We start from the raw sequence: 12970 nt of genomic DNA, 5'->3' as shown, positions 1-12970 counted from the left end.
TATCAGGTGGTAACATCAGTGATGATACTGATTTCATCACATTATTAAACCACATTGAGGGGGACATACCATCACAAAAAATGATATCTGCATGTCACCGCAGATAATAAATATGAGACAGTGAAAGCTGCTCTTCTCCACCTCCTCATATACTACCCAGGGGAGCAAATTCATCACATTATTTACCAACAAAGACATAAAGGACTAGACCGCATCACAACTATGGCATTGCCTATGCACACAGATTGACGTTCATTTCTTGCCTCACCACATACTATGTGCTATGTGGCTTGTGAAGTTCCCCATGCAAGTAGAACTATCAATTGTGACCCATGAACATGAACCCTTGGACACATACCTTAAAGTTGCTGATTGAATACATTTGATCATATGACACAAACAATGTATTAATAATGTCAGCAACAATGGCAGCAGTCATAACACTCAGTTTCCATGACAGCTCATGCAACAGCCCACCAACTCTGCCTGACTACTGACGATTCTGATACCACCGCACCTGACCAAAGTGAAGACCTTCACATGACATCAACAAACCCTTGCCTGCAACTGCACAGAACACCACCCTTCCCACCACATTTATGCAATGCAACATGCCACTGACCTTGCTGCAGCAGTAACTGTGCAGAACACCACCAACTGTGTCACATCCGCACAGCCACAACATGCGGCTGATCATACCACACCCTAGCAGAACTGCTTCTACGGGTATCATGCTGCCACTACCCAAAACAGCAGACCACCATGCAATTTCTCTCATGGAGACAATGATGGATTGCAATTATCCTGTTTACTTCACTGGTGCAGTCGCACACAATAATTTTGTCTATGACTAACCAGCCACTGACAATTCCTCATTGACACAGGCTCCAAGGTCAGCATTATGCCTGCATCTACACTATGTGCATCACCTGTCTACACATCTGTTCATCTCTGCATGGGGAGAGGTTTGATAATCCATATTTGTCTCACAGGTTCATGCCCTCGATCTTGGCCTCACCGAACATTTCACCTGGACATTACTCATCATGGACATGGTAGAACATGTTATCAGCACTGACTTTCTAAAACAGTTCAGATTGATTCCAGACCCCTCCAGCAACAGGCTCACCCATGTGACTAGTTACTGCTCCATCTTTGGCATCCTCAGCTGTGCCCCTGTGACAGCTCAACGTAATGACACAATGCTCTCCACACCCTGACCTTCTATGCACAAGGACATTCCAAAGAACCATCAGACAGTTTAGGAGTGCTTCAGTACATCTGAGCAGTTGCAAAACTTCCACCAGCTTTATACTGAAGCAAATTTTCAATTATGCCACAACAACAGCATCAGGAACAAGCTTAAAGACATTGAACACAAACTCCTTTCAGCACGGCAGCACCTCACACACAACATACCGATGTGGTACTTCTATCATCACCCATGGAGACACCCACAACATTGCTTTCAGTGTTGGTTGGTTGATTTGAAGATAGGGGACAAAACAGTGAGGTTATCAGTCCAATTGTATTAGGGGAGGATGGGGAAAGAAGTTGGACCTGCCCTCTTTCAAAAAATGGCTCTGAGCACTATGGGACTCAACTTCTGAGGTCATTAGTCCCCTAGAACTTAGAACTAGTTAAACCTAACTAACCTAAGGACATCACAAACATCCATGCCCGAGGCAGGATTCGAACCTGCGACCGTAGCGGTTTTGCGGTTCCAGACTGCAGCGCCTTTAACCGCACGGCCACTTCGGCTGGCACCTGCCCTCTTTCTCTGACTAACTACTTAGTACACAGTATCAATACTAGGAATAAGAACAATATACATAAAGATTTAAAATCACTTACTCTTGCCCAGAAAGTAGTCCAGTATTCAGCAATGCATATTTTCAATAAGTTACGAGCAACCATTAAGAGTTTACTTTCAGACAAGGCCCAATTTAAACATAATTTAAATGAATTTCTGGTGGCCAACTCCTTCTATTCCATCCATGAATTTCTCAACAAGTTCAGTAGACCCTTTTTATTGAAAATTTATTATACTTTAATTTTTGACTATACTTGGTTGTAACAGCTAAGTAACTACCTACTGTGTGAATGTTGGATGTATGGAAAGCAGATGTGAATCTTACACCTGTAAATAGCGGAAGTTTAGTTTTAAATCTTCTACATAATGTGACTGTTCTTAACTGAGGATCATTGAAATGAATAATTTACTTTAACTTTTGACAATACTTGGTTGTAATAGCCAAGTAACTAGCTACTGTGTGAATTATGTATTTAATGAAAGCAGATGTAAGTATTAAACACATAAATATTAGAAGTTTAATCTTAATTCATGTACATAATTTTACTGATTATTGACTGAGGATCATTAAAAGTAATTCTAATTACATTTTTGTAATGTGTTTATCTGACATGTTCCACACCTAGGAAGATCCCCTCTTTTTTGGGTCTATGGAATGAATAATTAATCTAATCTAATCCAATCTTCGAAAAGGAAGCATCCCACCATATGTCGAAGCAATTTAGGGAAATCAGTTCATGCTTTACAGATTTAAAAACGCAGCTCAGTCATGGCACTGCTTCATTGATAGACTGCTCTTCAAGCTCCTATTTTATTATGCCTACATATATGACATCTTAATTTTCTCACCAGATGAAGAATCACACAACAACCACCTCAAACAAATTTTTGACATATTCACTCACAACAGTGTCATAATATATGAGGACAAGTGTCAACCTTGTCTCAAAGAAGTCATCTTTTTTTGACTTATCATATGAGACACCTTGAAGCTGCTCTGGTTCCTGTCTCATAATATCACACCATACCAAAGCAAATAGTCAGCTTATGACAGGGAGCTCATGGCACTCTACAAGGCAGTGCAATATTTCGTTTAGGACATTGAAGGATGCCCCTGATTATTTTCACCAATCACAGTCCTCTTGTTGACTACATGTGCAATCCACCCAAGGACCCTTAATCCCAATGATATCCTCACTTGTACTACATAGCCTAGTTTACAATGGATATCCACCAGCTCAAAGGCACAGAAGAAGTCATAGAGAAACATTTTTCACACATCTGTGTTTTGTCTTCCATTATCAATTTTGAGTAGTTTGTTGAGACAGAACAAAATGACAATCAGTATAAAGTCCTCACCCATGATCTGGACATAAAATTTAGAACTGAACCTTATCATATTCCAGATGCAACCCTCCACATACTATGAGATACTTCTCAAAGTAGGATACAGCCTCTCATATTTTAACACTTCTGTCATGCCATCTTTGAACAGCTTCACAATCTGGCACATCCAGTAATTTTCTCCACCATCCACCTATTCAAGAACAGATTTGTTTGACCTAATGTTAAAAAAGACTGCAGACTTTGATCTGATGCTTGCATGCCATTCAACCAAAGTGAAGTTTCAGACCATGCACAACCACCATTGGGACAGTTCGATATTTTTAAAGGACGCTTCCAAAACATTGACAATGATGTCGTTGTCCCATTGCCAGCCTCCAATGATTACCCCTACATTCTCTCAGCTACTGACATGTTGAGTTGGGGTGATAGCACATAAGACATTATGGCTGAAACCACCACCAAGCATTTAGTGAAACATGGATATTGAGATTTGACTGCCCCACATTGATCAAAACCAACAAGGGCAAACAGTATGAGTTGGCACTCTTCTCCAAACTATCCAATCTGAGAAACTCTCCATCCTAACAGGCCTTGGAAGGCCCAATGGTACCGACTTGCTAGTGTGTCATCCTCAGCCCACATGCGTCACTGGATGCACATATGGAGAGGTATGTGGTCAGCACACCGCCCTACCAGCTGTATGTCAGTTTTATGAGACTGGAGCCACCTCTTCTCAATCAAGGAGCTCCTCAGTTTGTGTCACATGGCCTGGGTGGATCCTTCTTGCCAACAGCACTCAGCAGACCCAATGGTCACCCATCCAAGTGCTAGCCCAGCCCGACTGTGCTTAACTTTGTTGATCAGAGCACTGCGGCACGGCTGTTGGTATCCAATCTGAAGGCACCACACAATTCAGAACCACTGCATATCAGTCAAAAAGTAAGGGACTGGTAGAATGGTGGCATAGCACATTTAAAGGTGGTCCTCATATGCCCAGTAGACTTGGGTCAGTTGTGCTTCCTTGGAGCCCTCTGCGAATCTGTTTAACTCACAAACATGATTTTGAAACATCACTTGTTGAACTCCTATATGTGGAGACACTGTCTCTCCTGGTAGACTTTGTACTTCAGTCCCCAACAGTTATGCCCATCAATATGCCACACCTAGTTGCTCATGTTAAAAGCACATAACACACCTCAGAGTACTGCCAGCTCTTCCACACTCGATATTAAAAATGTTTTTCCACAAAGCTGTCACAGTTCATGACTTCATCATCCTGAGAGATGACGTAGTATGTTCTGCACTACAGCCTCCCTACACAAGACTACACAAAGTTCTCTGATAAGATGATCAAATCTCCATCTTACTGAATAGTAAACCAGTGATCACATTCATTAACAGACTGAAACCTGTGAGAATATTAAACAATGCTGCCCTCAATGACAACATGGGTCAAGCACCTTCCCTCCCAATGCCCATCATTACTCATGCAATCGACACTATACTGCTGACTTTGAAACTCCATCTACACCTCAGTGACTTCCTTTCTGAGGACATCACTGTCAAAATTATAGACAACCTCATCATTGAAGGACACCAAATCACAGATGGTTCTACCGCAATGCACTTGCAAAAAAATGTTGCACTGACATGTGACTTCAATGCAAAAACCTTCACTTCCCAATTCTCCAACCATGGTGTCCTCGTGGTGATGGCCCATGCTTACCCATGATGGACCTTGCTCCATTGTCGTCATACTCTCCACTGGGTAACACACCACCTGTGCCTTCTACTCCCATTGCTCCCACACACTTGCACTATGTCTGGCCCCACTCTATTCCATCTAGAAAACCTCATCACACAACAGTCTCAATTCTGTGGATGACAGTGCTCCCAGGAGGCCTACCCACCTGTGTATCATGTCGCTATCTTGGCACTGTCACTTCATGCAGCTTCCCTCACCATGCTCTGCACAGTAGGAGGGGTGAGAGGGGGGGGGGAGAGGGGGGGAGGGAGGGAGAGGCTCTGTGAAGACACTGCTTCACAAAGGAACATCACTGGCAGTTGACTTGGCTCCAGTGCAAGAGACTCTTTGTGATCAGCTGGTTTGAATACTGTATTGTGATTGCTAATTTCTTCAATAAAATAGTTCTACATAGTGTTAGTACTGTGTCTAACATGAGAAACTACACACACATTTCCAAAGACAGCAAGGGCATACATGTGTAAGAACTATGACTTGATCAGCTTAACAGCTCATGCCTCCAAGTTGGTAACAAGAATGATATACAAAAGAATGGAAAAGAAAACTAAGGACCTATTAGGTAAGGTCTGGTTCAGTTTTAGGAAAGGTAAAGGCATCAGAGAAGCCAATAAAAAAAAAGAAAAACAAGTCACATTTGTAGGATTTGTTGACCTGAAGAAAGCATTCAACAATGTAAAATAGTGAAAGATGTTTGGAAATCTAAGAAATAGTAATGTAAGGTATAGGGCAAATTATGGCTTAATGTGCAATATGTGTAAGAACAAAGGAGGAACAATAAGAATGGAAGAACCAAGAACAAAGTATTTTCACTGAAAATGATATGACTTGCAGTCTTTTCCCCTACAGCTCACTTTCTGAGTCATAGAATAGAAAAACCGAGCGAGGTGGCGCAGTGGTAAGACACTGGACTCGCATTCGGGAGGACGACGGTTCAATCCCGCGTCCGGCCATCCTGATTTAGGTTTTCCGTGATTTCCCTAAATCACTCCAGGCAAATGCCGGGATGGTTCCTCTGAAAGGGCACGGCCGACTTCCTTCCCCATCCTTCCCTAATCCGATGAGACCGATGACCACGCTGTCTGGTCTCCTTCCCCAAAACCAACCAACCAACCATAGAATAGAAATAAAAGGTAATGTTCAGGAGTGGGATTATAATTCAGGATTATAGGATATCACTGACAAGATTTGCTGATGACATTGATATTGTCAACAAAAGAAAGGAAAACTTACTTGACATGCTGAATGGAATTAACAGGCTCTTGGGCAGAAAAGATGCATTGAGAATAAATTTTATAAGGCTTAAGTTATAAGGAGTAGCATAAATGAAATTATTGAGAAATTTACCATGAAAATCAAGGACAAAAAAGGAGAAGAAGTGAAGGAATTCTGCTACTTTGGAAGCAAATAACACATGATGGATGAAGCGAGGAGGACATAATAAGTAGACTAGCATAAGTAAAGAGGGTATTTCTGGCTACGAAAATTCTACTGGTATCAAACACCAGCTCAAACTTTAGACACAGATTTTTAAGAATGTATTTTTAGAGCTCAGCATTGTATAGTACTGAATCATGGACCATGGGGAAACTGGAACAGAAGAAACTCAAAGCATTTGATTGTGGTCCTGTAGAAGAATGTTGAAAACTAAGTGACCTTATAGGATAAAAAATGAAGAGTTTCTCTGCAGAACCAGTGGAGAAAAAAACGTATGGCGATCGTGGATGAGAAGTAGAAACAGGACTTTAGTACTTGTGCTAAGACAGCAGGGAACTGCTAGAGAGACCTGTAAAGTAAAATAACTGTAAGGCAAGACAGAGATTGGGATACACCCAAGAAATAATTGAGGACATAGCTTGAAAATGCTTTTCTCAGATGCAGAGGTAGGCACAAGAGAAGAATCAATGGTGGGCCAGATTTCTTTACTTTCATGAACATGATATTCATGGTTATTGTTTTGCTACTGCATTAATTTTAATATTATTTTTATAACCAGTGAAACTTAATGTGCTTGATGATGAGAAATTAATTGTAGTAATTGCATAAACTAAACTAGAGTTAGTAAAATACTAAACTGTTGTACATTAATTTCTCACACTTCATTTGTAATGCCATATAAACACTTTGTGTAGAAAGTAATTTATGACACATTATACTCTGGGTGTTGTAAACTTATATATAGCTTGAGAAATTCTTTCTCAGAGGCTGAGGATATTGTTTGTGAAATAAACTACACTTTTGACTATGTTAGTAATAACCATTTTAAGAAGCCAGTATTTTGTGTGATATCCTTATGTAAGTGGTTACACATTCATCTGCTTTTATATATCAATTTATGTAAGTGTAATCCTAGTCTTAAAGCTAGTGACAAAAATAATGCAGCTAAATAAGTTATTTTGTGTAGCACATGATAAGGTTTATGGTTTGCATAATTAGTCCTCTAATTAGAGTTGCTACTTGGTCCTAGACTGGGTATAAATATGTAAAAACTATGGTGTTAACATGTCTAAGGAAAGTTCACATTATTACAGAGAGCTGTAGACAGTTTACAATGAATTAAAATTTGATTCAATTTGTTACTTTTCCAGGAATATATGTTCTTTGAAACATCAAAACGGACAAACAGGTGTCAGAAATGGTGCCGATAAAGGAGATCAGTTTCTAATCGCTGTTTCTATAAACAGCCAAAAGAAATTAGGCAAATTAAAGTTTTATACTGGGTGCTGATTATGGATGTAGTATGTCATCTGCAGTGTTTTCAAGAGAATTAACCTTTTGAAATTCCTTAAGGGTTTTGGATCTGTCATAAGAGAATCTTTTGTACTTTGTGTAAACATTGTGTAAACAAACTACATATACAAAATTTTAGAGTGCTTAGAGGGGACAAAAGCAGACACCTTTGTATGTGGCAACAATATCACAGGTGCACCATTTACTTAGTGATCATGCACAATGGTACCGATTCTAGTGATTTTCAGACATGGTACGCAAATTGCATATGATGAATATTGTGTTAAGGATATTGCCGAAAACAGCATCCACTTACATTAATGCATATCTGGTATCTCCATGCTAATGGTTGTCTAAAATAATAAAAAGATAGGCATTTCATGAATAATGACTGCAGCTTCAGTGAAGTGGATGATCATCTCATCTGGAGTGTGTATTGAAGTGCTGTACACTATACACTTCACCTCTCCCCACATAAAGAAATCATAAGGAGCACGCCAACATTTCTAAAAAATAATATTCATCACATTTCAGTTTAATACTATCTCTGAACATCACTGGTGTCAAAACCTTTACTGATACCTAGCAGAGAAATGGCACACCTGTGACATATGTGTTATATAAAGAAAGTGTTCTTTTTGCGGCCTCTAAAGAACCTAAAACTTGATGTACAGAGATTTTTTTACATCCTATATATCTGGAACAACTCAAAGAAACAGTTATAAAATTCTAATTTACTACATTACATATACAACCAATATATTAAGAGTTTTGCTTGGTATCTAAGCAGTGTATGTAGAAGTTTGTGTAATACTCAGATTTGTAGGGGAAGATACTCTTATTTTGTGTGATTTATATGGTATTTTATAAGAAATATGTTTCTCTCCCAATGAGTGAGGTGTCTAAATAAAGTATATATCAGTAAAAACTAATTATCAAAGGTAAAATATAATCTCATGACACAGATCAATGTGAATTAAACTCAGTGGAAAGTTGAGAATACCATCATTTAAGCATAAATTCTGACCAGTAAATAATTTTTTTATCTGGTTTAATGATAGACATAATATGAGGCTATGTTATCATAAGGATATTATTTAAATTAGATGACTTTGCTGTACCTGTCACTGTGTACATTAAACAGTTATAGCATCAGCATCATCATCAGTATGCCAAAAAAATGTAAAATTTTAGCTTGTATGGCACACAGAAAAGAAATAAGCAATATCAGAATTTTCCATCCTGTTTAAATTAAGGCCATTACAAATTTGACACTATCTCAGATTATCAAGTGCCTGGAATTTTACCTGAGCCACTTTGAAGGATCTATCCCAGCATGTATGTAAGAAAATGTAAATCAGTATATTTAACTGGTTATTTGAACACTGGCACCTGTCCCTTGTTTCCTCTTCAATCACTATTGCCACAACCACCCAGAGAAGGAAAAAAAGATACTAAAAAGTAGAGGCAGAAAAATGGTCATACAAATGGTTTTGCTGAAGAATAGGATCATGTTATAATGCCTGTGTAGAAAGGAAGACAAATTTGTACTCTTTAATATTCGTGTTTTTTAGGAGCTATATTATTTTATTGACACACAAAACCACTGAAACCATTGCTTTTGTAAATGAACAGCAACTAAAACTTTAGCAAAAATTTTGCGATAGTGAGTTCACACAACAAAAGGATTTCACTTGTGTTCCAATGGATACATCACTTATTGACACAGTGAATTACACATTTTCATTTCTTACAGTAATTGAGTGTGTGTTCTGCTGGTATATTAGACTACTTCTACAAGCAACAATACAAATAAAGAATTATGTGCATACATTGCACAGTTTAGATATGCTGCAAAACAAGATGAGAAAAAGATAGTCAAAAAGAGAGCAGAAATGATATATGTGTTCAGTACTGATAATCAACTGTATTTGTAAAGCTATGCATCGAAAGTTTCATATCTTTTCTTAGCTAATGGCTTAAGTTTTGTCACAAGAAACACTTCTTCTTAAAATATGTGTGTACTGTTGTGTGTTGTGGATATGAAATAACGCCATATGTATTTCATATACTAGCCACTAATGTAAACAAAGTCTGAGTTACTAAGACTGTAATATCAAATCATTGTGGTGAAATAAATTCTTTCTTGCCTTCCTAGAAGACTATACCTTCTGAAGGAGCAATGTAAAAGTAAATCAGTATATTTAAGTCGTTATTTGAGCACTGGTACCTGTTCCTCACTTCCTCTTCAATCACTATCACCACCACCACCCAGAGAAGAAAAAAAAGGTACTAAAAATATAGGCAGAAAAATGCTCATAAAGATGGTTTTGGTGGAGAATAGGATCATGTTATAATGCCTGTTCAGCATGGAAGAGAAATTTGTACTCTTTAATATTAGTGTTTTTAGGAGCTATATAGTTTCATTGACATACAAAACCACTGAAACCATTGCTTTCATGAATGGACAACTAAAACTTTAGAAAAAATTCTGTCATAGTGAGCGACACAGCAAAAGGATTTCAATTGTGTTCCAATGGGTACACCACTTATTGACACAATAAATTGCACATTTTCATTTCTTGCAGTAACTGAGTGTCTATTCTGTTGGTATATCAGACTACGTCTACAAGCAACAATACAAATTCTAATACTATGTCCAAACTTGTAGTCAAATTAATTTCATTTCATTTATTCATCCTTGGAAAAATTTCATTGCATGAGTGGTGTCATTATAAATACATATATGCATTATTTATAATAGAGGTACATAATGGAGGTATAAAGGAAAAACAGCATATCCACATACAGAATTCATGAGACACACACACATATAGGTGTTATTTGTCACTGAAGTATATGAGGCAAGATTAAAATAACAGAAAGCCTAATTGTAATAACAGTTTTCAGTAACTTGTGCTACTTGTGCAAATGCAGAGATATAGTATAGTGCATAAATATTCTGAGTCTCTACTTTTCTATTATGTGTCCTTTGATGGTGCTTTTTTTCTCTGATTACTCCTTGCTTTTTATTGGTAACATAACTAGTGCTACAAACAGCACACAGTTTGTAATTAATGTATGTGGAATAAATCTGTATTAACCTACAGACACAAGGTGATGCCAACATAATAGGAATACATAAGTACTACTGTGCTGGCTTCAAGGTTCCAAATCACATCGGAGCATAAATTTGTGCTGCTTGTGTGACAGCCACATTGGGTTTATTTTCACACACAAATGAATACTTCAACATCAATTACCAAGCTAGACTAGATTAATGGGATGATTTTAAGAGTCATGACAAAACCACCACTCTTCTGGCATTGCTGTCCACTACTGCGGTTTGTGGAGCTTGGGAGCCAGTTCATTTTAGTGAAAATTTTGACCAGATGAAATGAAGTACAGTTACATGGTTGCAGCACTAATGGAAAACTTGGCCGCCAAGGTGCAAGATATCCTCACACCTCTAGAAGTGGAATGATATGCTGCTATGTAGAGTGTTCTGATTATGCACCTGTCTCAGTCAGAAGCAGAGTGACTGACAAACTTCTACAGACAGAAGAACTAGGAGACCACACTCCATTGCACCTCCCACTTGCTTGCTTGCTACTTGTAGTTGAGTCAGAACACATCACGAAATCTTTCACCTGACATAACATCTGATATATATACCTCTTTCCATTAATCCAGTCACCATAATTGATTCTCTTAAGTAGAGGTCCAGTTAATCAGTGTCTCTGAAATCCCAGTATAACTGAGGAAAGGTTTGACTTCTTCACTTTCTGCAGCTGTTGCTGGAGCAAAAGAAGATATCTTCTACTCAAAACATGAAATGCACACATGCTGCAATACTTTTACAAACAAATATTTCCTTGAATGGGTGTGCTGATCATTAGTGTGACTCAAAAATGTGAGTAGAACACAGGTTAACATCATAACAGGACATCCTCCTCTAGCATTACTTTTCCTCAACAGTAGTTGTAAATATCAGTATTATTTTCCAAATTTTGGACAGGTCAATATTATATCAGTTGCTTTTCTGAAAACTTTCATATAATTTTCAAGCTAAAATTTACGAAAAGGAATTACTTTATAAAATATTTTAGTTTTGATGTTATAATCGATAAGTACTAGTTGTGAATGTATAGTTAAAATAATTTTTTTTTTAGAAACATATGAAGTTAAGAATTGTATGTACCCTTAAAATTGCTATTTTTAATTATGCAACTCCGTACTGTTTACTATGTTTATTTCAGCATTCATTTATGAAATAATAATCGAAAAGAATAATACAACAAAAACTAGTAGGAATTGTAAACTCTTTGGAATATTGTTACTTCCGCAGAGGTGGCAGAGTGAGAGAGATGTAAGCTTGCCTCTGATGTGATCTCTTGCTATAATAGGTGTGAACAAAGTAATTTTGGCTTTGTTAATGTAAAAAATCAAAAAACTCTATGATATACTAAAATGTGAGAAAATCTGTGGAAAACATATTTACATAAAAAAATTCTGCAACAAAAATCTTCCAATTTATTTAGTTCAAACCAAGTGAGAAACTGATGTTAGATTTTCAGCTTCAAGAATCAGACCCCTACACAAAAGAACTGGAGCCATCTCAGCATGACAGGCTAGGTAAACCGGAACTTGAAAGTTAATTGTAATTGTCGCTCCTCTCATATCTTCATGAAAGACTTTGCTTACTAATTACTTGGACTGGGTATTGCTTAAGGTGCACAATAGATGGAAGAAGGAAGGAGGAGGGAGATTACTGGTGTGGGCATCATTGAGGATTAATTGACTGTTAATGAAGTTTGTCTGTTGCTGAAATTATTTTATTTCTTTGATTTTTGAAATTTATGTATGAATAAATTTTTTATCACATGGAGCAAAACTAAAGGCTGCCCAACAATTAATCTTTGTACTAATGGTGATGGTGCATTACCAATAATGATGGAATGAATCTAATAAAAGTGAGCAGGACTTTACAACTATAACCAGGGACATAAAAAAGGAAAGATAAGTACAAACTATTTGTGAAGTTAATTCGGTTGTGGACTCATGTGCTTCTTAACAAAATGAACACGGACAAAAGAAAAAGTGAGGTAGAGATAGAAGCTGCAGGATCCAATCAGAATGTGTTTAAGCTGACAGCAAAGAAACAGTGAAGACTGACTCAGAGTTTCATTACGCAGCGGTGTGTGCACTGATATGAAACTTCATGAAAGATTAAAACTGTGTGCCGGACCGAGACTCGAACTTGGGACCTTTGCCTTTCGCGGACAAGTGCTCTACCATCTGAGCTACCCAAGCACGCC

General features: G+C 37.8%; 1 protein-coding gene across 1 annotated transcript in view; it reads left to right on the top strand.

The window, feature by feature from the left end:
- Window positions 1–11683, top strand: part of LOC126249265 (phospholipid scramblase 2-like) — a 145142-nt gene extending 133459 nt beyond the window's left edge. Inside the window, exon 10 of the mRNA XM_049950922.1 lies at window positions 7511–11683. Coding sequence (XP_049806879.1) covers window positions 7511–7570 — 60 coding nt within the window. The 3' untranslated portion in view covers window positions 7571–11683. The remainder of the gene's footprint in view (window positions 1–7510) is intronic.
- The last annotated feature ends 1287 nt before the right edge of the window (window positions 11684–12970 follow it).

Source organism: Schistocerca nitens, chromosome 1 (assembly GCF_023898315.1).
Source record: "Schistocerca nitens isolate TAMUIC-IGC-003100 chromosome 1, iqSchNite1.1, whole genome shotgun sequence".
Lineage (NCBI taxonomy): Eukaryota > Metazoa > Arthropoda > Insecta > Orthoptera > Acrididae > Schistocerca > Schistocerca nitens.
The sequence above is the reverse complement of the archived record's forward strand: the minus strand, read 5'-3'. Positions and strand labels throughout refer to the sequence as shown.